The sequence below is a fragment of the Thunnus maccoyii genome, chromosome 22 (genome assembly GCF_910596095.1).
Source record: "Thunnus maccoyii chromosome 22, fThuMac1.1, whole genome shotgun sequence".
NCBI lineage: Eukaryota > Metazoa > Chordata > Actinopteri > Scombriformes > Scombridae > Thunnus > Thunnus maccoyii.
In genome coordinates, this window is record NC_056554.1 from 17,855,750 (window position 1) to 17,883,228 (window position 27,479).

The window sequence follows — 27,479 nt, forward strand, 5'->3', positions numbered from 1 at the left end:
CAGAAGGGGTCATGCAATTTGTTACAAATTATAAGGAAAATTTGGCAGTTCTTTGACTGACAGAAAACCCCCAGTTTTCATTGTGTAGTTGTGTGTCAAACTAGATATTGGCATATTACTGTAGCTTATTTTTTAAAAGCTCTATAATGAGTGTATTTCTCTCACACTACCATATAATAAAACCCTTTTGAGCAGTTACACAGAAGCTAATTTTAGGAAGTTGCTGAAAAAAATTAGTTGGAAAGTAAGGCACCTCTGAAATAAAATGTTACTGAATTTGTTCAGAGATGCTCACTCATTCTATTTGACACAAAAAACTACACACTGAAAAGTATGTTTTTAGAACTGTTAAGAATCAAATTTTAAAAGATGTTTTGCCATATAAGAGCAACATATGAATGAACCCACATATAAACCAACTTTTTTCCCATTATTCTTCTAATTTGTACCAAATTGTACCAAAATATCCCAAAAATTGAAAATATCCCAAAATTTAACAGGTACATACCTAAAAATTACTTTCCAGGAAATTATGGGACTTGTAAAATAAAGTTTTACCATCACTTCCTAATTGTACCTGGAGAAGATGAGGATTTACAGCACCCTAAAGATTCCAAACCAGGAAAAGTTTGAGGATTTTAGTGTCTAGAATCAAATATGACACAACTGCTCCCTCCAGTGGATACATTTATGATGCTTTTTTAAAATTTAAATAACCAACACATTCTTTGGATTATAACTTCAAATTAGGTAATTTTGAAACGACACCGATTAGATATATACATTAAGGAAACAATGACACACAGCACTATTAGATATGATAAGACTAATTTGATTTGGGTTGCCCATCTCAAGAAAGGCAGTCCACTCTGAGTAAAGTCAGTAGAAAGCTTGCACAAACCGGATGTCTTAGATTTTTCCTTCAGGATAAAATCGTGAACATGCTGCCTTTTGAAAATTGAATAATAGATTTAAGAATATGCAGTTAGCAGTGCAAAGAGAGGAAAATGACACTTGAAATATCATTTGATAACGAGCACGTGTTCAGGATATTCTTTAGATGTGCTTTGGTAATTTATTTTGACAGTTTAAAGAGGAAGTCATGCATGCATTTTGGCTAACTTGACAACCGGGATGCGTAACATTGAATCTCTCTACTGGGAGGAAAAAACATCAGCTTTGTTGCAAAATCAGCCTCCATATATACCTTTTACTTTTGGGAACTCACCATTGTAAGCTTACAGATCAAATATTGAAAATCCAGAGCTCACAGCAAGTCCACTCAGGGATATGTTCAGGGATAAAATAAATAAATATCAAACATCAATTAACACTTTTCCGTCAAAGGCAGAGTTAAATGCTCCAGGGTTATCCTCCTTATTATGTTCCTATTAGCCTACATCCTTCTACTAGGGCAATAGTCTGCTCCCTGGTGACTAGTTGAGACTGAGTGGGCGAGACAGAGAGAGAGAGAGAGAGAGAGAGAGAGAGAGAGAGAGAGAGAGAGAGAGAGAGAGAGAGAGAGAGAGAGATCCTGTTGCCCATAAACCGCACCGTTACGCACACTAAAGCTTCCTTCCATCATCTCTTCCGAAGGAGAACTAAGCATCACTTCTCTCTATCAGCCCTCCTGCTGCCTCTCTTGGTCTCGGAGCATCCACAGGCTGAAAGACTGTTTCATCTTTTCTTTTTTTTTTTTTATTACACAGCGCTTCCCACACTCACTGCAGCACTCTTTTGACGGCTTGGCTTCGGTTCTGACAAGGGCTGAGAGCACGGAAAGACGAGACTCAAGTCCACTTCTGCTGCAGAACTCCCCTCCGCGCACGTTTCCAAGATGAGCGAGGTGAGTGCGCGCGTGTTTGAAGCATAAATCTGTTAAAATAGCTGTTTTAAGATTTGGATCAGTTCTTCAGAATTGACTATAAGTGCAGAGTTATTCCGCGCGCTGCAGTCACTGAGCGGTCATTTTCACCCTGCCAGATTAAACCCTGAGTCAACATCATGCACCTGTATGGAATTAAACGTGTCATCTTATTCCAGCCAGCACGCGCAGGCAATTAAACCCGGTGTTAATTCTCTGTCCGTAATCTCACACTCCTCTCACTATCATCCTCGCAAAACCCGCAGCCAAGGTGCGGTTAAGACTCAAAGAACAAAATGTTTTAGCGCAGCGCTCTCCACTCTCGTTTGGCTTTGGTCCCAAGTCTGACAACAGCACTGCAATGAGAGGCGCGCAGCAGTGACACCAGCTCACATCGCCAGTGGGCACTAGGAACATCTGGTGGCGCATGAGTGTTTCCCCAAAGCAGGGGCCCGGGGACCTTCGAGGGACCTTGTGTGGGATCCAGAAGGTCCACAAAATGGGGGTTTTGTTTTGAATATGTATGAATAATCTTTAACAGAAGATGTACAAGAATGATTTGTCGTTGACTCCTTGATGTGTTTGGGTATGAACATTATAACGTTTTCTGTTGTTTTCTACTGCTGAGTACCTTTGAGCAGCACCAGACACCATACTTTAAATAAATTATATATATAAATATATGGTGCTTTATTTCCATCCATAAGCAGAAGTGTTGGTGCATGGGGAACCACTGCATGGATTCTTCCCAAACTTGCTGCATAGATGCATCATTTTTGCATAATAAAGTAGCTATTTTATAATGAAACATAGGCTTGATCTTGCAGGCATATGTGCGAATGGATGAAGCATTAGGGATAACCATCTTTATGAGGCAGACTTGGGGAGTGTGGTCATGTATGATCGAAGTACTGTTGACCGTTGATAATACTTGAAAACATCAAAAACAAGAGCAAGTAGTTTTGGTTAATTGATATGTTGGTTATATTGTTCTGGGTATAAATATATTATAATACAGCTTGATTCTAGCTTCACGGATTGTGCTCATTTCACCACGGTTCACTGCTGAAGCTGTCTGTCAGAGTTTCATTACCGCTTCAAAAGAGTCCCATCCTCATCTTATAAATATTTAACCTGCAAGTTGACCCGGAAGCAGCTCAAGACAGTCATTAGGTATTACTGGGACAATGTTCATTTTCCTTTAGATCTCCAAGTGGTGCAAAATGTGAATCTCTGTAGTGTTTCTTTACATTGGCTGTAGAATGAAAACGATAACCAGGCAGCTAAAAAGATAGTTGCGTTATGTAACCTACTAACTCGTCCAATATCTCGTCAGAAGATACATGGATGTGCATGACAAGCAAACCTTGATTGAATAAATTCCACATGGATAAAAATAACGTCATGGAGGTCCCCATGGTGTGATTATCTTCCCTCATAGAAGTAGAGCGTTGCTCCAATGGGACTGTTCATTCTGCACATGTATTTCTAATGGTCCTTGCCATTCAATCTACTGCCCGGGACAGATGGGAACTATCAGTGTGTCTTCTAGCAGATGATGCCACTACTACTCATGGGAGATTTGAAATGTAAACACAGAATGACATACTGAACATCTGCTGGACACTGACGACCAGAAATGGCTGCATTTAGGAAGTTTGTTCCCCCCACATCTGCACTTTGAAAATGGACTGAGGCCTGAAGAGACGTATCACAGTGGTTTGACAAGCCGGTTAATGCCTTCAGTTTTCCTTCACAGCCTTTTGATACATGCCGTCTGTACAATTTGGAAAATTATGTTCCTATTTGGACATTTAAAATCTAAATTATATTCATTGTCTAAATTAGAACTGAAACGATTAGTCGAATAGTCAATTAGTCGATTGTAGAGCTGCAACAGTTAGTCGATTAGTTGCGAACTATTAAATTCATCGCTAACTATTTTGATAATAAATTAATCGTTTTGTGTCATTTTTAAAGAAAAAAAGTCAAATTTCTCTGATTCCAGCTCCTCCAGTGTAATTATATTTTGGTTTCTTGAGTCTTCTGTGACAGTAAACTTAATATCTTTGGGTTGTGGACAAAACAAGACATTTGAGAACGTCACGGTTGGCTCTGGAGAAGAGTGATCAACATCTTTTACCGTTTTCTTCTAAATAATCGATTAATAGAGAAAATAATCAACAGATAAATTAATAATGAAAATAATCAGTTGCTGCCCTAGTCGATCATCAGAGAATTAATCAGCAACTTTTTTGATAATTGCTTAATCATTTAAGTCATTTTTCAAGCAAAAATTTCTTTAAAAATCCCCAGTGCCTCCTTTTTATTTCTGAGGATTTGCTGTTTTTCTTTGTCTTTTGTGACAGTAAATCAATAATTATCGGACAGTTGACCAGAAAAAAAAGATATTTGAGCTCTGTGTCAACATCTTGAGCTTTTGGAAACTGTAACTGGCATTTTTCACAATTTCCTGACATTTTATAGACCAAACAATTAATTGAGAAAATAATCCGAAGATTAATTGATAATCTTGCCCTATTCTCAAAATGTCAGAAATCAATTAACATCTCTTCCCTTGAAGAAGAATCTGACTTTAAAAGAACCAAGTCGACATCATCCTTTTAAGAACTCCCACGTTTGGCCGTGAATGTTGAATTTTTCATACCCTGCCCATGCAGCGTTGTTTAGCAGCTGGAGTGGAAGACTTACAGTGTGCATAGCGGTCCTTCTTACCAGCCTGTAAACCTAATCTCTGTCGGCCATCCATGCCATCCTACTTCTAACGCCATTTGGATGGATACAAGTTGAACCCCTGACCTCATACATTAGACTGCAGCTGTGCCATCTCAGTGGATGAAGCACTAAGTGGAAATGGAAAAAAAAAAGAAGCATTTCCTCTTTTTCATTTCAACCTCTCACGCTTCATGTATATACAAATGTAATCATATGACATATACGTGATATAATATAAACATTCTTAGATGTGTACTTTGGTTCGTAGAGATCACTCAGGATGTGATTGGGGCACATTAAATCATATCTGACACATGATTCAAGTGTTTTAAAACCAACTTTATGATTATTACAAAAACATCCCACAATATGCACTTCCTTCTGCTTCAATTTACGGAAAAGAACATGATTCAGCCTGTCTGGGAGCCACGTACACTTTCATTGGAGTAATGGCGATGAGCTATCGTACTGCACCTTCCCACTGCTTTGACAGACTGTCTCCTCCAGCTGAAATCTTGTCACCCACTGCCTCATTTCCTCCTCTTGCTTTTCACAAGCTTCTATTCATCTCCCCCTCGCTCTCTCGCTCTCTCTTTGCTTTTTTTTTTTTTCCTTCCCCCCTCTAAAGGCTTGACTGTATTCTCCTTAGCAACAGCAACAGGACTCAGGCAGGGTATTAACACTTGCATGCGCACATCCGGGAGCTAACATCTGCACAGCATGAGGTGTAGAAGTCAAAAAGAGAAAGGGGAAGGCAACGGGAAGGGGTAGTTCTAATTTGTGGGAATATGAATGGAATACGCAGGGAATGAAATGGGGCTGTTATGTAATTCGTGTTTGGCAGTGGTTCCACTTTTGACAGCTGTTTGGTGGATTTTCCTTTTATCCCTGCTCGCTCTCAGAAGCAGGACAGCATTATAGAAAAAAAAAATGAAGAAGTCAGAGTCATTTTTAATACTTTTAGCATAATCCAAAAGTGCCCTGATGTAAAGCAGAGCACACAAACACTTCACACAAATGCACACACATACGCACACACGCAGTAAGAGAAAGGTAGCTTTCTCATTATGCTTGTAATTAACACTTAGCAGGCTTCCCCCTTACAAAAAGCCACCCTATTTCGAGCAAGCTGGCAGGGGATAATTACCAGGTTCTGATGTGGCTCGGAGGCCAATATGAAGCTGCTGAGGTAAAACCGAGAAAGCGCCAATCTTTGTTTCTCTTTGTAAATCTGTCTCTCTCCATCTGTCAGTCCCCTCTTCCACTTCCTCCCTCCTCTTCCTCCGTATCTTCCTTCCCACCCCCCACCTTCCCCTCCAACTGAGATTGTACAGCATCTGGCGTGTCTGGAAATCACTGGCTTTCCCCTACTCCTTCATGGAGGTATAATCCTTTTATTTCTGTCTATAAATACATTTCTGCTGAGCTTTTAGAGGCTTTCTGCTGCCTCTTTTTCCTGCCCCCCCCATCTGACAGCAAGTGCAGCACTAAGCCCTGTGTGTGTTTATGGCTTAAGAAATGTACTGTATGTGTGTTTTCAAAGGAGACACCATTGAGTGTCGAGCAGAGAAAAGGGACCGGCAGAGGATGTGTTTTTCCACTAAAAGGAGTCCTAAATATACGCTGTCAGTCCCCGTGTCGCTGCACCTGTTTTTTTAGCCGCCGTTTTTTCTATTACGCCATTACTAGTCTTGTCCACCTCCTTTGGTATACCACCCAATCACCTGCTTCCATTTCCCAAAGGGGTGAGGCCGTGCGTGTTTATCCGATATCAAACGCTGAAATGTGAATATGTGAATGTTTGATGACAGGGATGCATGCTTTGAATATCAAGTTGCTAATTGCTTTGAATATGTCAAAGCTACCAGTGAATTTTCTCTTCTTACCAGCAGTTACAATGTATCTCTCACACATGGATGTCCAGTGTGTTTTAAAATAAGAAATAAGACATTAATCCTGCTCAAATAGGACTCCAACCTTTTTTTTCCCCCCGAATCTACTAATTATTTAGTCAACAAAATGTTAGAAAACACTGAAAAAAAACAATCATAAAGTTGCTGAGTCCAAGGGGACATCTTCAAATTGCTTGTTCTGTCTCACCAAATTAAAAAAAGAAAGATTTTTAATTTACAATGACATAAAATAGAGAAAAGCAGCAAATTCCTCACATGAGAATCAGTAACCAGCTAATTTGAATAACATTTTTATACACACTGACATGGTTCTATAAATGACAATGTTAGTCTGTTGGTCAGTCAGTTCACCTTTTTGGTCCAGACTGAAATATCTTAACTATTAAAGTGGCGATGTCGAAGATCTCTGTTTCGTTCTCTTTGGCGACACCATATGGCATTAGATGGTAATTCCAGGTGTTTTTTTGGACCTCAGTCCCAGAGATCCAAACAGTGTCGCTGCTGTGTGACGTCATGCTAGCACAAGGGAATTAAAGAGTGTCTTGCGTTACGTCCGCCTACCCTCTCTGGCAGATCATCCACTGTGTGATGGAAAATGTGTCATTAACTGCGCTGCTTGTGATTTGAATGCATAGTGGGAAAGTCGCCACGGACACCCAGTTTGTAATAATCATAATGCAAATTCAAGAGCTTTCATTAGTGGGCCATAGGCTCAATCACCATTGTGCTACCTCATTTGGCGATAGATAGTGACTTAACAGACTTTTATTTAAATGAAAATCTTCAAGATTATAACTTTAATGGATGGATTGAGAAACATTCATCATCCCCAGAGGATAAAGCCTATTGACTTTGGTGATCCTCTGAATTTTCCTCTAGCGCCACCATGAGGTTGACATTTGTGGTTTTGTTTGAAATGCCAATTGGATAATAAACTATTGGATGGATTGCCGTGATGAAATTATGTAAAGACATTCAAGTTTCCCTGAGGATGAATTGTAATAACTTAAGTAATCCTTCTTGTAGCGCCATAATCAGGTCAAAATTTTGTCCAATACTTAGGTTTATGACCGCAATTATTTACTTTTTGTTTAGTGCTAATTAGCAAATGTTAGCATTCTAACACACTAAGCTAAGATGGTGAATGTGATATTACCTAAATATGACCTTCTTTAAATCAGGATGTTAACATTGACACTGTCAGCGTTCCAGCACTCAAGTGATTAAAATGACTGTATATGAAAATGTAAGGGTATAATTTTCCATGGACAAAATGATCACATTATCTGCTATTAGCTCTGTCATAACTAAAAGTTGAAACTATTCAAACATATTTTGCTCTAAAATTCCTACATGTCAAGATTGTTGACAGGTAGGATGTTCCACCAAAACCAAAGTATATGCTTTTACAAAGATTAAATTCTCTTCACAGAAAAATATTGCGATATATTATAGTGGGTATTGACCCGTCACTAAACCATCCCAACCAATTATGACAGATTATTTAAAATATACATTTTTTTAAAGTTAAAAGTATGTTCTTGGTTGCATAAATGTATTTGTAATGTAATATTTATGTTCTGTTAAAAAAAAAAACATTTAATTGGGAAATTCAAAAGTCTTTGCTGCAATTCTTAATTTCTATACATTTTTTATATACATTCATCCTGGAGCACACTCTCCATGCTCTTAGATTGTTACCTAAACGAAGTCCTCTCATACATCATCACCACCCATTATCCCCATCTACCCTCAGGAATCACAACTATTTCTGAATCACTCTCTTACTGCACAGACCCCACACCCACTGACTTATATAAAGCCATTAACTGGCATTGTGCTATTTTTAGTTGGCAGGTACAGTGTGTTTCAGAACAGAGGCTGAGGGGAGCTGTGCTGCAAATTTAATAGATGGAGGAACGGGCTTCCACAGTGGACACAAAGTCAAACGAAACAGATGGGGAGGCAAATACGACGGCTAAATGCACCAAAGATTAAGACAAAAATCTTTGTCTATTTTTTTTATAGTATTAGAGGATTAAATCATATGTAAGTGGATCTACAGCATGTACATACAGGTTAAGCTTTAAAACTAGAGGTCATCTAGATTTTGAAACTAATACAATACATCCATGATAAGAGCATAATCTTGTGAACCTTGTGTCCATTACTGAAATGCTTTGTCCTGTTTGTCAGACTGGATCTTATGGACTATCATCAGACTCCATTACAGCTGCAAATCCAGCTCTAATTCTAATTAAATTGGAGTCCAAAGTTCATTAGAACCTACAGCTCATCAGAGTCCATTAGAATCCATAACTAAGCTCTAAAAGCAGCATTTTGAATGAACTGAACTTTCTGGCTGCATGGAGCATCCAGAGCTTGACAGCTTGGTCCACTTAATGTACAGTAAGAGCAGCTCTGAACAGATGTTGAGCTCGTACAGTACCACACAGTCAGCAACCGACACACATCTGGCCGCCCCGGCCAAACACAGACCTTTGGCTGAGTGTCCTCACAAGAGGGATGAAGGGAAGAGAGGAGAGGAGGAGGATGGCAGCGAGGGGGAATAAAGCATAGATGAGATGGAAACAACCGGGTGGGTGTAAAATTGAGTAGAGTTGGTAGAGTGCAGAAGAGGACAGAAGAGGAGATGAAAAGAGTAGAGGCATGAGTCGGCTCAGGCTAAAAACATAAGCACTCATGGAAACCATAAGGTGGATTAAAACAGCCCCCAAATGGCATATGTTATATAAGAGAAGAGGGAAAAAAAGGGCACGGATACATGAGATGGATAGTTGTAGACAAAGAAAGCCCAAAGGCTGCTTCCCTTTTTCTGGATGGGGAATAATAAGAAAACAGTAATAACGTTGCCTCCTTCAAATTATTCATCCTCCCTCTGGACCAATCAGTAATAAATTCAAAACGTCACCTTATTTTGACACGCAATTATTGCCTCCCCCTTGGACTAATTAGCATTTTTGTGGTGCTCATTTATCTTTTAGGCAAGTTATGCCAAGAAAATGTTTTAATTTTATTCTCATGTAGAGACAGAAATAGGCCATTGTTTTCTCATGATCAGGACTGCACTATCTCATAATCTCTTTATTATTCCCATTGATGTTGCATAAGAGTGTAGTCGGAGTCTATCTTAGGCTCTATCTTGTTTTCATTATGAGGGCCTTAGAAATTAAAGACTTCTTAATGATTGACTAAAGTAATATTGGACCAAATGATCGACTGAAAGTTCATTTATAATCAAATATTTTGCACATTTCTCCATTTTTTTTCAGAGAATAAAATCATTATTGGATTCATTTGTGGAAACAAGAAGCTCGAAGGGACAGTGTGCTTACAAGGAATTTGCCCCCTTTTTCAGCAAGCTAACAGTGTTGGCTGGTAACCATTAGTGATTTAAGTTGTCTGTCTATTTACAGCCTCAACATGTAAGAGGACCTACTGTGCTATTAAGTTACAATCCACTCAGAAAGTGGAAAGAAGCAATCTAAGCTAACTAGTTTCCACTCTGAAAGTGGAAGCTAGCAATCTAAGTTAACTAGCTAGTGGAGGCTTGCCAACACTGACTCTCACTTAACGTTACTTTTTATTCATGTTATTTCAACACCTTCTGAGTGCCCTTGTCAGGCTGCCCACTCAGCTTGTTTGTGTCCTATGTTATAAAAAGGATAGAGTTCTTCTCATATAGCATTCACTATGCAAACCTCAGCAAAAAAACGTCATGATCTCAGGCAATAGCATGAATCCTTTATCTAAAGTTTAAAGGATAGGTTCACAGTTTTTCAAGTCTGTCTTAAAACAACAGTCAGGTGCCCACAAGAACATTGAAACACATTTTGCTCGCTAGTATCATTCCCACTGCTCATACTGACCATTAGAAGATCTCATCCAAATGCACTTACAATGTAAGTGATGAGGAACAAAATCCACAGTCCTCCCTATGAGCGAAAATGTATTTAAAAGTTTATGAAGATAATATGAGGCTTCAGCCGTCTGAGTTAGTCAAATAAAGTGGATATGTCCCAGTCTTCATTTTAGGATCAGGGGATTTAAAATGTAAGCGTTAGCGTGCCAAAAGCACATGTTAAGTTGTCCGTTTGGAAGGAAAAAACTTTTTTACTGACATCTAATGTTTGTTCCTACAGAGGTTAAAAGCATTCATTGTTACTTTGGAATGAAAAGTCTGCCAAATGAATATAATTTAATTTAAGATAGTGAGATAATGAAGTGGTAAAGTAGATACTTTGGGCTCTGGAAAATTGTGCATTGTCACTTTCTGACATTTTATTAACCATTATACATATATATATATAGGTAAATTATATATTCCCCAAAAAGATTACCCCAAACCCCCCCAAAAGCAAAACAACCCCTCCACTAATAACTTCTTCCTCTATAATAGACAGAAACATCGGGCTGATCTTGATATTAATCAGCTCTGACAATAGTAGACAGCTCTCTAGGACCTTATATAAGTAATTTAATATTTATTATGTTTATTCCACGAAGAGTTGGATTTGGCAGAGATCAGGGGGGAGGCGAGGAAAGGGCCAACTGGGAACGGATAAAGAAATGTGACAGAAGTGTGAGGAAAACAGCTCGGAGAGGTGTATTCCCCAAAGGAAAACCTTGTTGTAAATGAAGTGCATCGCACTGTGTGAGAAGAGGGGAGGGTTAGTGGTGGTGAGGGGGGACGGGGGGGGGGGGGGCGCATGTGTTTCTTGCTTCTGTATATGTGTGTACAGTACGAGCGTGTGTGCGCGTGTGTGTGTCCATGTGGACTCCATTTGTGCCAGCCGTGTCTTTTCTGAATAGACCGTGTATGTTCCGATCATTCTCACTGAGCCAGTCTTCTCAGTTTTTTTTTTTTTTTTTTTTTTTTTAAATCACCCTCTCGCTACAATGCATGTCTCTTTCTCTCTATCTTGCCTCCCTCTCCCTCCATATGTGTCTTTCTCTCTCTCTATCACCTTCAGCGGCTCCCCAGGGCAGGCTGTTAAATGCTGCAATCTGTCTCTGTCTCCCATCCTCACCCCTCCCTCCCTCCCTCCCTCCCTCCCTCTTTTTGGCTCCTCTCTTTCTCTTAGCCTTTCTCTGAGGCTCACCGCTCATGAATCACAGCGTTAACAACTAAAAGAGGGAAATCCCTGACTAAAAGCAGAAAGTGGAGGGAGGGAGGGTGATAAGGACATATCTCAAGGGGGGTCTAAAGCCAGCTAGTCATTTGTGATTAAGAGGGAGGAAGTGGAAAGGACAAGAGAGGAAGAAGAAAGGATGGGACAAAAGGATGGACAGATGATATGAGGATTATTATAGGGGGATATCAGGGTCGGAGGTTGATTTTTAATTTCATTTCAGCCAATTCAGAGCTAATTTGTGACACCATTAGAAACAGATACGTCATGGCAAGGAGAAAAGTGCTGAATTAGGTTTTGCACACTTGGTCCGTGCCCTGCTTTGCATGAATACAGTTACTTTCTTACAGGAAGCTGCTCTGTACAGTTACATTAATCTGCTGCTGATCACTGAGCAGCTTCACTGGAGCAAAATGGGGTTAAGTGCCCTTCAAAAATAATGGTGGTGGGAGGGGAAGGTGTTCCTCACACAATCTTTTCAAGCAGAATTTCCCAGCAGGCCTGCTGGGACACAAACAGACGACCTTCCCCTTGCAGTCACATGCCTGTTTCTTTTAAGCCCACAGAGATTTAGTTTGAGCTTTAAAAGGGAAGTGAATTGACCACTAACTGAAAAGACATGAGAGAAGGTGTGAGAAAAATAAGGACGAGGAGAACAGAAGGATCTGATCGTAGAAGCAGAGATAAGGATAGAGATGAGTATAATTTTGGGATTAATGGTTAAACCAAATCTGAATATTTCATTTGTAAGTTGTAGCAACTGAGCATGACATGAGGTTATTCAGTGAATAGACTTCAAAATGGTGATTAACTTTATGGAATTTTATGATGGTGCCAAGCATTACTACCAACACCACAAACGTGGTAACGTAGTGACTACTTGCAGAGCAGCATATAGAATTTGAACATGTGAGAGCTAAGATGATTGACCAAAATGACCAAAATTAAACTCTATATTGGCAAATAAACTTCAAAATCTACTGATTTCCATTGAGACTAATTGATTTTGGTAAAAAAAATTTACTTTTATAAATATTGCTATGGCTGAGCCCTGTGGCTGTGAGTGTTGTGGTCCCTCTGGCATCTAAAAATTAACATAACAAGCCCATAACCCTAACCATAACCCTAATCCTAACCCCAACCCTAACCCTAAACCTAGTTTAAAATATCGATGTTTTTCATATATTATTGTTCAGGGTAACTAGGGAAAATGAATATTTGATATTTATTCAGTTTGCCTACAAAGTTCCAGATACAAAATACATTTTATGAGGATTCTGAAGGTATCAAATACTGTATGATAGCTCATTACAGAACAATAATTCATCTATTTAGTGAAATCTGTGAGTTTTTTGGTTTAACTGAAAGAAAAAAAAACCTTTCTGACTTCATATGAAATCATGAGTGAACACCAAGAATGTGAATTATTTACAAGAGCATAATCAATAAATAACAAGGTATTATTTATAACAGCAATAATCAACTCTTCATTGAAGAACCAGGTGTACTGATGTGTTGACTGACAGCAAGATACACCAACCAGTTCATGGACAAGCCTCACTTAAACAGTGGGTGGAACGCTAACAATAGGGTTAAAGGCTGATATTTTAACTAATACAATAACAACTTTAACGTCAAAATTAAGCAGAATGGTTTATTGAACAGGTAATTTGTCTCGCAACATTTGTCTCCAGACATTATATCTCATATACCAAAATGCCTGCTTTTCTTTGCAGCTTTTACCCTTTTTTTTTTTTTTTTTTACATCAGTCACTAACATGTACTGATGTGACAGTCAACAAACACACACATTCAGATATATCCGGCACCCTAGGATGAGAATAAAGCTTGTCACAGACACTAGAAGAAAAAGAATGAGAGAGAGAGGAAAAAGGAGATTATGACAAAAATATATTCTGACATCCCTGATAGGATAGAGCAAGCTTTAATTCTGAGCCACAAAATCAGGTTTTTACTAGTTTCATTTCTTTCCCAGTTTCTCTTTAAGTCAGCTTTATTGAGATTGTGTGTTATTTGTTGCCAAAAGACAACACACACTGAAAGAAAATAAGACAAAAGATACAAAGGAACTTGCTCACTTTGAAAAAAATCACACATTTGTTGTTTCTCCACTTCATTTATGCAGGTTTTTCCTCTAATTTGTACGTGTGTGTTCGTTTGTTGACTGTCTTTTCTATTTCCTCTGCTTTCTCTCCTACTTCCTCACCTGTGATTTTTGATTTTCATCCTCGTGTTTGTCAAGGTCAAATTCCCTCTCGCTCTCTCTCAGCTTATCAGACTTACTGTTGAAAGAGTGGATCTTTTCTGAGTTAAAGCCTGTTTTAATGCCTCCTTCACTGAAAGCTTCTGCACTCCTCGCTGTGTGATTTGTGTTAATATTGAACATACAGCTCTCCTCTCTCTCTCTCTGCAGTCTCTTTCTCTCTTGCTGCAGTCACACTCACTCATATCTCCGCAGTCTCTCTCTCTCTCTCTCTCTTTTTTTCTACATCACCTTGTTTCACCATCTCGCTTTTTCACTTTATCCCCTCTTCCTATCTCTGCAGGCTCGCTCTCTCTCTCTGTTGCACCTTTTTTTTTTTTTAGTTTGTAGTCTGTTGCCTTGATGTTTCACCACAACAGCAGTGGTGCAATTACAAGGATCTCTCTCTCTCTCAAACAGGGCTGAATGATTTGAGAAAACCATGTAGCCTAATTGCAATTTTTCTGACCAATATTGCAACATAAATTGCAAGAATTTCCTATAAATTAAACTCCAGGCCTGTTTTTATGGTCTATATAGTTTTAAATATTGCACCAAATACTGTATAATCACAAACTTATCTTGAATCTACATTACAGACTCTGGAAAAATGCAGTTGCTAGTAGAAACCCACTCCTAGCACTCCTGGCTATTTCTTTACAGAAAAGTCAACTAATTTAGCTCACATTTAAGAGATAAGATATTACATTAGTGGTCTACTTGACTTTATACAACATTAAAAAAACATTTTTATTGCTAACAACTAGAAGTTGGCCAGTCATAGGAATGACAAACTGTTTTAGCGTCAGCTAGGTAAAGTTAGCTTAACAGACTGACAGGACAGACTGCTGTACAGCCCTAAAGTCCTCGGGTCCATTTAACTAGACCTTTTGAAGGTGATAAGCTTAAAACAATTATATGATGTGCTTTAAATTTTAGCAGGAGATTATAACAACTGTCAGCCAGCTGTCTTTTTTTTTTTTTTTTTTACACTTGACAGTTAGCATAACTAGCTTAGTAGCTAGTTGCTAGCTACCTGTCTGCAATTGACATGAGGCAATTACCTAGATTATCTAGAGAAAAACTTGCTTCTCTGTTGGTCTTCTTTGAATAGCAACAAGACAAAAAGTCCGCTCATTTTCTTCAAAAGCATCAAAATTATAATAGAATGGTGTTTCTTCCTTGTCAAAACTACTTTTAGCTGAGCGTAAAGACACGGGCATGTAGAGAGCACTTCCAACCAGATCACACATGAGGCCAATCATGTCGGTGTGTCAGGAGATATAAATAATCAATGAAGTTATACTGCTGTGCCTCGTGCATAAATGTGCACAGTGTCTCTCTCAATGGGGAGATGGACTTACCGTTTCTGCTGCGGTGGGATCGCTGCAAATATTTAATGAACTCAAACATTTTTTTGGGAGGGCGTGTTTAATAGTCAGCACCCTCAACTGAAATCACGTTCTCATAGCTATGGGTTCACCCGCCGATTTATGTGCCATTTATGAACCACATTCACAGCCAAATTTGTATGTATTTCCCTGCACAGCCAAGAATGGAAAATCAAGGTGCTTCTCAAGTGTTATGGACAATTAATAGAGTGCAAGGACGCAGTTTTCTGTAAAACATGCAGATTTGGTTTTTCATGACCTGACTGGTAATGAAGCAACAATGGCTGTAGGCTATTAGGCTGTAGTCTGGATTTATGTTTAGTTGCCACTTTGTGCAATAAAATAGATAATTAACAGTGCTGTGCGCTGTAGAGCTGATGCCCAGCCGGTCTTGCCGGTGCAAATATACTGCATGTTAGTCTGGGTAGGCTATAAAAGACGCTTTTTGTCTATACTGTTGTGTACAGCCTTTATAGTTTGTTGGTTTATAACAGTTTATCTCTGTTTGTCTTCTTTTTTCTTCTTCCAATTTTTCATAAGTCTGTTTTTCAGGGAAAAGATGGCCCACCCACTTTTGTATTGGCACACCCAAAATACAATTTCTGCCCACACCACTGTAACATACAAGCATTTTTTTTTGTTTTTTTTCTCCCAACTCAAAGAATTAACGCTAATTAGCTACAGCCAAGTACATTCGCTGTCATCATTATAATTGACAAAATCAATGGTCACTGAATAAATTTTAAAGCCTCATAGGATGCTGTTAATTATAAAATTGCAGCATGTGCGATTTGAACATTGTAATGTCAAATCACAATTTTGATATAAAAAACATTCAGTTCTACTTCAGAGCACACTCTCACTGTGTGTATGTGTTTTCTTTCCCATTTATTCTGTAAGATCCTGTCTCTACCCCTGCCTCCTTGCCTGTCACTTGAATTTCTTCTTTTCGAAATCTTCATCTCTCCCCTCCTTTTCCTTTCTCCGTCTTTCTGTCTATGTCTCCCTCTCCAAGTCTCTGTCCCTCCTTCCAGACACATACTGTATACACTTGCAGTCACTGAACATTAGTTTTCTTCCTTGTCTGGCTTCCTTAGCTTTGAACGTGGGCTCCCTGATTGGCTGTTGACCCGATGCGTTCCCTTTTGCACGTGTGCACACGCACATAAATCACACACATCATGCTCACACACTGTATGAGCACAAAAAAACTCCCACACAAATCAGCACATCAGCACACACACGCACCCATGCATGCTTGCAGACATAGGTACATACACACTCTCACAAATAGACACACACACACACAAATACACACAGCATAGACTCTGAGTTATTGGCAGGGCTGGAGTGACAGGCCTCTCTTCACCAACTCATTCACGCTCTGTTGAAGATTGTGTTATGCATGGGCCATTTGCTACGTGGATCATAAAGTGCAATAAGGACAGAGTTAAGCAGGGATAGATTCATATACACGCACTCAAGCTCACACAAACACACACACACGCACACGAATACGCACAGAGACACACTCTCACGCGCCGACTTCCCCTCAGTCTGACACGACATTGCATAATCGCAGAATCTGTCTAAATCTCTCTCTCCCTCTCTGTCCATGTCCCTCTCTGTCAGTTTTCCTCACACTCTCTTCCTGTATCACTGACTCACATGTCCGCAAGAGTAACACCAATAGCGCGACGGCAGGAAGGAAAGTAATCCTTAAAAGAGCAGAAGGAGAGAGTTAAAACATGAGGGAGAAGCAAGCGGGAACACAGGAAAAAAAGATGTTAGATGGTTGACAGCTAATGATGGTCTGAGTAAAAATAACATTTCAAAAAAAAAAAGTGCAGTCTAGGAAAAAAGTGTGAAAGTAAAAACAAAGGACTCCAGTAGATAGCTTAGAGGAGAGTATAACCAGGAGTTTACATGTTCTACTGTGACAAAGAAACAGCTATAGTGAGATGAGAATTAAACTTTTAGCATTAAAGAACATCTCATTAGGCACCACAACTGAAACAAAACAATCCTACTTTTGTTTCATGAAAATTATTACTAAATATAGAATATTGCTTGGTATTTAAAGTGACATTGATTGTTGTTGTTTTTTTGGCCACTTAGGGGCAGCGTAACAAGCTGTAAAACAACATTGACATATCATCACCTTATACAGTTTGGTATGGCCAACTGTAGCGAAGGAGGGTTTCCACAGCAAGTCTTGAACGTCTCCCAGACTGCAGATAATTGCGCTAATCGCTCAGCCAAAGGGTCAACCCGCTAGCCAAGGGCCAACGTGTTAGTCATCCGTGGTCATTACTCTCTAGAAGGAACAGGTCTGCACTGTGACACTAATATTTTAGCAAACAGTACACACAACAGTGCCACATTACCATTAATTTGAGTTGAGTTTTTGGCCACCTTGACAAAAATCCAATATTTATCCTCTTTTTAGCTCTGTTTTTGTTCTCCACCACTTCCTTTGTACCGTTCAGTGCTGAGCAGGCATAGTGTACAGTGGGTTCATCACAGCTTTTTTACTGAAAAAAGCTCCTGCTGCTGGAAACAAGGTTGATGAGAGTGGTAAGAGTGAATTGAAACAGAAAAGCTACAGGCTGTAAAACCAAAATAAGGAGCTGCAGAGTTCTCTGTGGGTTTATCACATGAGCGACACCTTTCACATTATTTAGTCATTTGATCCATAGTGGATATAAAAATATTGATTAGTGCAGCTTTAAAGGCACATTTGCTCCAAAACATGTATAATCAATGTAAACTTTGTATACTACCATAAAAAAGGATAAAAAAAATCACCATGAAAACCATGAAATGACACCTTACTGCTATCTGACAGGCTACTTTTGGATACAGAAATCTAGGTTTTTAGCATAAACATGTGACAGTCTGTTGGACACAACAGCAGTGAACTCTTATCGTTTTAAAGTTATAAATGTAAACTTTGTTAAGAGGAAAAGTCTGAAAGAAAATGAACCAGAGGAGAGCCAAGAAGAAAATGTACCTAAACAGATGGATAACCTAAAAAAAGCAACCGAGAAAGCGACAAATGGAGAGATCTTGAGATGAGGTGAGACAGATGGCTGAAAAAAAAAATTAATTGGATTTTAACCCGTGAGACAGATAAACAGACAGAAATGGAGACGTGCAAGATCATAAAATTAGATTACTTGTCGTCTGGACTATGTGGTGATGTTAGCCATAGTACGCCCCTGCCTTGTCCTGTTTTTCTTCTTTGACGGTAAGCTCGTGGCAAATTTGGCATTTGACAAGACGTAGGAGAACCCAGCGTACACACACAGCTTCCTCTCATTCAGTTCTTTCTGCACACTGTAGTGAATTTTTCATTTTGAGTCATTTAAACAGTTCCAAGAAGACACCATTCAGTCTTCTGCCTCTCATCCAGTCTGCCAGGAAGTCTTTCCGAGCAAAATGTGAGACTATCGAGCTGCAGAATCGACAGAATACACAGACAGATTTATCCACAGTGTGTGTGTGGGAGCTGCAATACAGTTATTAATAAAATCATGATGATTGGACCATTCAGTTATGACTGAAAGCCTTCAATTTGGCAATCAGGAAGTTGCTTGATTATAATGTTTAACAGAAAATGCTTTATGTTAGTGTGTGTGTTTATGTACAGTACATTTGTGTATACGTGTGTTTTCAATAAACATCTCCAATAAAGCAGTCCCTTAATAACTATTACAGGATTTTCTTGACAATTTCTCTCAAGTGCAGAACAGAAGTCCAGCAGAAATGCAGTAATGTAACATCATAATAGAAACAGTTACAGTACATGTTGCTTAAAGTGTTGTTCTTTCTTTTCTGCAGCTGGCATCCACTAACTCTGCTAACAGCAGCCAGACGACTGCAGCTGACAACAAAGGTATGTCTGAGCTTTTTTATCATCTCTAAATAATGATGTGCCATTTGGGAATCACTAAAATGTCCATCCAGATTGAAGCATAAATACCTCGAATGCTGCCAACACAGTGTTGCCAAGGGAAAGTAGCTTTTAGTCGCTCAAAACATTGGTAGATATCAGATGATATCCTGTGATCATTTGCTGTCTTCTCTTGGCAGAGGAAAAGTGGTGCAAAAAATTGGCAAGCAAATATGTCACTCTGGCCAATTTAGGAACTTTGTTGCTAGATTTGGTAACTTTTTAGACCACTCTGTCAGTGGTATCATCTGGCTTTCCTTCTGAGAGCATCGACTGTATATAAATATGGACGACGCATCTCCACTTACAATGCAATGCAAAAATGAAGCCAACATCCTTTTCGGGAGCTGCAATCTTGCTTGTGTGATGTCATTTGGAGCCAGATTCTGCACAGTAGAATCAGGCGATGGGATGACGGCCCACGGGACACGCCCCATCAGCCGCACCGCTGCCTGATGGAGGTTTGAGAGTGGCTGTAACAGCTGTCGATCATGACGTTAACACCCCTTTTTTATATCGTCAAATAACTAATTAGAAAACAAACTTACCAGAAAAATGAGCACTTGGACAAACATCAGCATGATAACAACAACTTAAAATGATAGAAACCATCTTTCGGAAAGGGTTTATTTGACGTGTACTTTGATTTTTTAGTTTGGTTCATGTCCCATCCGCTAACATGGAAGGGGCAGACCTTATGACCTATACTGCAGCCAGCCACCAGGGTGCTATCGAGATGCTTTGGCTTCATTATTGGGGAGCTGTCATAACGTCCATATTTATATACAGTCAATGCCCAAGAGTTAGATGAGATGATAGATATCACTCTAATAGTCCAATAGATATGAAACTGAAGTGAGGAGATGGTTAGCTTAGCTTAGCACAAAGACCGGAAACAGGGAAACAGTTGGCCTGGCTCTGTCCAAAGGTAACAAAGTTGTCCAATCAACACCTCTAAAGCTCACTAATTAAATGTTTTAAATTTTAATATTAAACCATGCAAAAGGAGAGGTAAAAGTGTACTATGTCAGGTAACAGTTTGGGATGTTTGTGATGGTTAATAAAATACAGGAAGTTGTCGCAGCCATTTTGTTTGGTGTATATTTTGTTTACCTGTCTTTCCCTTTTCTCTGCTCTGCTCTGCCTCTTTGAGTGTCCACTACACAAGAAACTTGACATTCTGTTTTATCAGAGGTCATACCACTGATTTTCCATGAGCTAAGCAACCAAGACAAGACAGTATTTTTGGCAGGAATCACTAGTCTGTCAGCCAGGAAAAGTTGGCTGCAGCTTTAACTTTTTGTGCAGCGTTGCTCATCAATATCCAATTCTAGCAATGCAGAGGTTCTATCAAAAATCTATCAGTGCGGCACCAGCTAACACTTGATCTGCCAGTGTGCGCAGACTGTGTGATGGGGTTGTTTGTCATATCAATGCACAGTTTCTAGTTCCCTGACCACGTGTCTCTCTTTTTATCTATGTGAGTGTTAAAACTATTTTTAGTATATTTTTCTTGTGTGTCGTATTCTTTTTTTGTGTTTCATGAAAGATCATAAAAAGGCACCCTTTCCGTTTTTCTCTGTCTCAACCAGACAACATAATTTTTTTCTTTCCTCATCCTTCTCACCTCTGCAGTACCTTCCTTCAATCCCTCACCTGTTCTCCCTGCTCAAATGTGCCAAAAATAGATAGCGCATAAAGGTTTTCCATTCAAGCCCTGAGGCAAGGTTCACCTGCTGTAATAGTACCTTGCAGCTAATAAACATGTATGGAGAGAATGTACAGGAAGGTAGATACCCTGAGGCTAATCATAGTGCTCTGATTCATACGCCTGCCAATCACACAAACACAAGTACAGCAGGTCAAGAGTATCTTTAAAAGCTGTTATATGAATTCACATTGTCTAGTCAAGTAGATGTCTTCCTGTGTTCACTAAAGTCAAAATCATTTTGCTTTTCTAAACACATTTCTATGCAATTTTAGAGCATGCCATTCCATTTATTCTAAATTTTAACCAAAACTTACACAGCCATGAACTGGTCGATGTAGCTGTTAGCACGTGACTTGTGTATACTTATAAAATACAGTATATGACATTTTAAACTGAAGCCAACCATTTTATTCCATTGAAACTTTCAGATCCTCTAAAAATGATTCTTGCTGCTTGGTTTACTGTCTTTAGGGTCTCTGCCAAAAAAGAACACTTGAGTTGACTGGACATTTTGTCTGGTCTCTTCTACTGGAAATGAGCTGTGACTCATTACTGAAAAAATAATAGTGACATATTCAGTATGAAATGTTCTTTGGTCTTTAATAAGCACAAGATTTTAAGAGACCCTTCTGCACGACTGCGTTCGTCTTCAAGGATGTGCTGTTTGTTCATCCACGCAACTCTTTGCAGGAGTCACCACAGATTAGGCCGACATGCAGCGTGGTTTTTAAAGCACCATCAAGCACTGACTTGTTACTGTCAGTTAGGTACATTTATAGTCTCCAGCTTTTATCACTTCAGCTCTTCTTTGTCTCTGATGTTGTTTTTCATTTTCATATCAGAGATGTGATGTTTTAGAAAGCTGAAACTACTTATTTTAGACTTTCTGGGCTAACAGAAAAAACATATCTTGATTTGCATACTGATATTTGAAGTACTTGCTAATAAACTGCAATACTGACAAATTGACTGACATTTCCTGTCCATTCTGCTGTGTGTTAACCTCCAACCTTTTTGCCCTCTGCCCTACTAGAGAAGGCAACGGCGGCGAAGCCTCAGGAACAGGAGGAGGAGATCGATATCGACCTGGAAGCGCCGGAGACGGAGAAGGCAGCGCTCGCCATCCAGAACCAGTTCAGACGTTTCCAGAAGAAAAAGAAGTAGAGTGACTGACTGAGTATAAATGAAAATGATATGAGGAAAAAAAAAAACAAACAAAAACAAAACAAAAGAACAAAAAAAACTTTCCGCAGATGTACAGAAATACCGTAGATGATTGAAATGTGTGGTTTTGGGGGGGTTGACGGAGCAGGGATTTTAATTGTTCAGGATTTATCGTTATATTATGCAAAGTGTCATGAAACGCCTTTTTGCATGAGAGATGGACCGGTATCAAGAATGAGATAGTTGGAAGGAACAAGAAAGAGGGAAAAGATGAGATAAAAAGGTGATTTGGAATTTATAATCTAGCATGACAAAATACTGTAACCTCCCGTCAACACATTAACCTTTGCAAAAGCCCTTACATATCACCCGCGTTTCCCTTGACCCTCCAGTACATGCAACCCTGATCCCCTTTGTCCTCGCTACTCCTGCAGATGAAACACAAGCCCAGCACACAAGCAGACAGAAGTTGTGCTCAAAAAAAAAAAAAAAACACAGATAAACACTTCTCTGCTGACTGACAGAACAAGCACACACTCTTTCGACGTTGATTGAAACAAGAACGCACAAAAAAACAACCGAAGCACACGCTCTCTTGTTTCCATGTTCTTTTTCTTTCCGCCTCCTTCTTTCTTTAATTCTCTGTCTCGCTGCGAGGATGAAAATAACACCGAGTAACTGTCTCAGGTGTAAAATCACCTCAGTATCGCCTCCTGTGTAGGCCAGATATTGGATCGCCTCTGCCAGTCTGATCTCACAGGTGACGGAGGTGGTGGTCATGGAAACTGGCTGCTAACTCGCGCAGTCAGAGGCAATTTGCTGCAGGCAAGATCAATATGTGATGGAAAGTAGGCACATGGCATCCTCACATGAGTCGTTAACACCCCTCTCGCACATTACGACGAATGATTGACGCATTAGTGATCATCAAGTGTTTATGTGTCCGCAGCGTCTGCATCTTTTAACGGTCCCTCAGTGATACCTTGATATCAGTGATGACCTGGTGGAAATTCATTCAAATATTCATACCTACTTAAAAAAAAACAACCATTCAGTGGCTTTTAATGAGCTATGTGTTATTAGATCTGAAAAGGGCTGCAGTGGTAGTGATAATCCATGGATAGATAATTCTCTCTGTTGGTGTCAGGTGACTTTTTTTCTATGTCAGATGTTTTTAGTGAGACTTATTGTATAGTATCCTGAACGCTGCAATTGCTATTTAGCCAAATATCTTATAGTTCACCTTTACAGTAAAAGCAAATGTGAATTTTAACATTCACATTTCTACTATCTTAACAAAACTGAGAATAGTTTTGAACCCCTGCAAGCCAGAAACCAAGCCGCTGATATAGAAAGAGGTTTGCCCATACTGTACAGTACATACAACAGGCATCATATTACTGGCCCCGTAAGCCACATTTACAACATTTAAACACTGTCTGTCTACGGCTGAGAGCTCTCAACCATGCGTGGTGTTGGGTTACTCACTGCCCCGATAGGTAATTCAAACCTCCGTATCCTTAAATAAACACTTGATAATGATTCTGAGCAGATGCCAGCCACGAACCCGAGCCTTGTCACCTTTAGATCAGACGGACAGAAAGAAAAGAGAGACACTTCAGCTGTCGGATAGAGACGGAAAGAAAGACACTGAATGAGAGATGGAAAAACAAAACGTCTGTCTTGTTAGACACTACTTCAGCTACGACGTCATTATATTTGCACTCACACACACATACACACAAGGATTCCTACAATGTTCAAGTGTACTGTATATATTTTGGGACAACACACACATACACGCTCTCCTGCTTTATATCCATGTCCCCTCTTCCTCCTCCTCCCCCCCCCCCCCCCGATGTATGTAGCACACTGAACTGCTTCTAAAAAGCCAAACTTACTCTCCATCGTTGCTTTAATAATAATCTCACTAATTACTAGAATTATTATTGGAATGTAACCTCTTTTCTATTTTGAGGACAGGAAGCGGTTGCATAAAAGCGCAACCGGCACAAGCCAGCCGTCATCGCCACTTGCTCTTCTCTGTCACAGTCCCACTGTTTCCTCCTTCCTTCCTCCACAGTGAGAATTGTTGATGAGCCTCTGAGTTTGATATCAAACCCCCTTCACCCCCCCCCCCCCCCCCCCCCCCCCCCCCCCCAACTGGATTTGACACGCTTTTCAAATAATTACCTGACATACACTTAGTAATACGGATTTAGGTGGATTTGACTCGGCATGCATTTTGAATAGACACCTCAAGTAAAAGTGTAGCTTGCATATAAATGTTTAAAAATTCTCAAATCACTGTGGGCCTTTGCAGTGTAGATACAATTGTGCTTGAGTTGATAGGATTAACAAGTTAGAAATACAGCTCAGATAAGCCTGCTGGACACCACTGAAACTCGACCTCCTTTATGTACCTGCACTGTATTATCCAGCTGTTCAACATCACTCACACTGTACACTTAAGCAGCGTTTGAATGTTCAACACCTGTCTGCAAGTACCAGTGTGTATGAAGAATTTGGAGGATATATAATCTCTCTTATTAAAGTGCTTTAAAGGCCCTGAAAACTTATTTTCTCAATCAGCTTCTTACTATTCTAGATGTGGTCCTACATTAAAAAAAAAAAAAGTTTAAGGTTAGAACAGTTTTTCTTATTTCACATGAGAGATTTCTGTATTTTTTTTTTCTTTTGTTTTGTCTTCGCTCCACTTGCTGGTTTGAAATGGGCGTGGCTCAGTTAGTTTTGCACCAATCAGAATTGAGCAATATTTGAATCAGAATCTGATGATAGTAATGTTTGGCTGTTTGGTCGGTGTAGTCATAAATACATAGTTTTATGAAGAAATACTTTAGATTTGAAACTTTAAAGCTTAGCTTTAAGGGCAAAATGGCTTTTACTTATTAAAAAATCACATCACTGAGATCTGATTGGCCGACAAATGGTCAAATCTTGCATATTTGCATCATATATATACATATATGTAAAGAGGAGAATTTAAAATTGTCATTGTAGGACCTGTTCAAAAGCCAGATCCATGTAATTGAAAATAGAGTCCCTGTCTGGAGGCTGTAAATAGTTACCTTTCAGAATCTAAAGAAGCTTAATGTTGCTTGGCAACAGGCACAACTCGAGAGAGTAACGCCACGCTGGTCATTTCAATGTGAAATATGACTTGTGATAAGCCTCGTGGATTTGAGGCTGTGAGATCATTCAGGTGGTTAGACAGAGTGACCTTCAACTGAAAGGTCACAGGTTTGATCCTCGCAGGAATCACTGTCCGCAGCCATGTTGCTTTTGCTGTGGATTAGTGTTAGCTAAAGGCCTCAACTCTAAATGTCACTTTTGCCCACTTCAGAGTGCCGTGTTGTTAAAGGGGAGAAAAGGAGTTTGATACAAATTCAGCATGAAAATTCAGTTGATGAAGCCGTCAGAGTTGCAGTTCCCTGTGGTCACTCATGATTTTGCATGTAGTTGAATCTAAAATACAGATTAAATCTCTTATTTCTGTCCATGTGTGACTTTGTACTACTATAGTATCAAGCAGGGATATCACTTTTTTTTTTCTTTGCGATATTAATACCACAGCAGCCAATACCTTTACTGATCCAATAACCTTCTCTTTATTAGCTAATAAACTGTTAACAAGCCATTTGTGTGAATGCACTTTGCTTACTTAGCTGCAGTTGTTGGCACATGACAGATGCTGCTACATTTCAGCACGTTGTTCAAAGTGTGGCCTCGAGTATTAACAAAATCTTTCAGGTTAGATTGTCAATGCATCATATCAGATCCTGATTTATATTTTCTACATCTGATCCAGAGTTTTGGCTGATTTTAAACTAACTGATTCTGCAGTTTTTGAAGACATATAGCTCCCCCTGTTAATATACTGCACCACATTACAGCATATGAGGACACTGATCTTTCTTTCTTTCTTTCTTTTTCTTTCTTTCTTTGTCAACGCTGTGTTTTCGCTTTGCTTTGTTAGCCTGACCTCATTTTACTTTCCCCCGAAGGCAACCAAATGCGGGGTTCGGCGAGCACAGCATGCTCGCTGTGAATGAGAGGAAAAAAAAGGATGGGTGGAATAAAAAGCTTGTGATCATGAATGGAGCAAAGCCACATATAGTTTGTCCGAGACGGCTTAAGTGAAGTCCCCACGTCCTCCTTAAAAAAACCTCTTGACGTCACGGCAGACAAGAGCTTGGCAAACAGCGGCCGGGGCTTATACCATTTATACACTACAGCGTCTGTACAGTGTCTACCCAAAATCCATGCTTGCTAACTTAAATATTCTCCGCTGCTTGTATATGTTTATCTACATCAACTTATTATGCTTGACAAGAATATAATGTACTTGATAGTGAACAGTAATTGGTGCGGTATGCCAACAGTGGATATTTGGGCACAGCTTTACAGCCTAGAAATGACATCAAAGCCATACTTTAGAGAACAAAAAACATGTATATTTAGGTAATCTGTTCTTGTACACCCCTTCTTTATGTTGTCTGTAGTGCCGTAAAGCAACAGTCAAGCGACCCAGAAAGATTAAATCCCATGCATCCCACTGTGATGACCATGCTACAACTGAAGTGAAATGAAGGCAGTTTGTCCACAGTTATGATAAGAAAACATTAAGTAAGAGTTTAGTTTGTGTTTGAGATGATTGTACATTCACAATGTGGTGTTGAGGCATGGACTTACCCTTCACAGCGTGGCCAATCAGTGACCACTGTCCTTTCAGGGAGGCATCTGCCAATCAGGAAGCTCTACAGGGCCCCATCCCACAACCCACCAATCTTCTTGTATTGCCTCATCACTTCTTCTACCATGATCAATGCTTTATTTATTGCTGGTTTATTAAATGATGTTTCTATAATTTATGTGAATACCTACATTGTTGTGAACCTCTCTGACTTGTTTTGTTGTGTTTCTGATGTGACGGCATGAGAAATCCATATTTGTATGTTTTAGGCTATGAATTCCCTCTTGTGTATTTTGACATTTCAATCTATGTGTTGTTGGATTTTCAGAAATGGTGGCTAAGGTGAGAATGCACAAAAACACTCCCTGTACTGTGTTTTCTGCACTAAATAAAATTTGCTGCATATTGCTTTGAACTCTATCCATGTTGTATGTATTGCTTTTGTCTGTCAGTTTAAATGCATCAAAGAGTATACTGCCCATTTAAACTCCACTTAGACAAACCAATATACTTACTTTTTTTTTCTCAATAAACACACATGTTCCACTTCTATAGGTGTATTATCTACATGTGAAGAATTAATTTGAATGTAGCACTCTCAAAGTAATTTCAAGC

General features: G+C 39.4%; 1 protein-coding gene across 2 annotated transcripts; it reads left to right on the forward strand.

Annotated features, from left to right (window-relative positions):
* The first annotated feature begins 1,565 nt into the window (after positions 1-1,565).
* pcp4l1 (Purkinje cell protein 4 like 1) lies at positions 1,566-27,226 on the forward strand. 2 transcript variants are annotated; one of them, XM_042401157.1, is made up of 4 exons: positions 1,566-1,846; positions 19,164-19,218; positions 22,020-22,146; positions 26,904-27,226. In XM_042401157.1, the coding sequence occupies exons 1-4, from the start codon at positions 1,838-1,840 to the stop codon at positions 27,025-27,027; spliced, it is 315 nt and encodes a 104-aa protein (XP_042257091.1). In that variant the 5' UTR covers positions 1,566-1,837; the 3' UTR covers positions 27,028-27,226. The 2 variants fall into 2 exon arrangements, with proteins under 2 accessions (XP_042257091.1, XP_042257092.1); XM_042401158.1 differs by having other exon boundaries at positions 26,674-26,990.
* Positions 27,227-27,479: the final 253 nt, after the last annotated feature.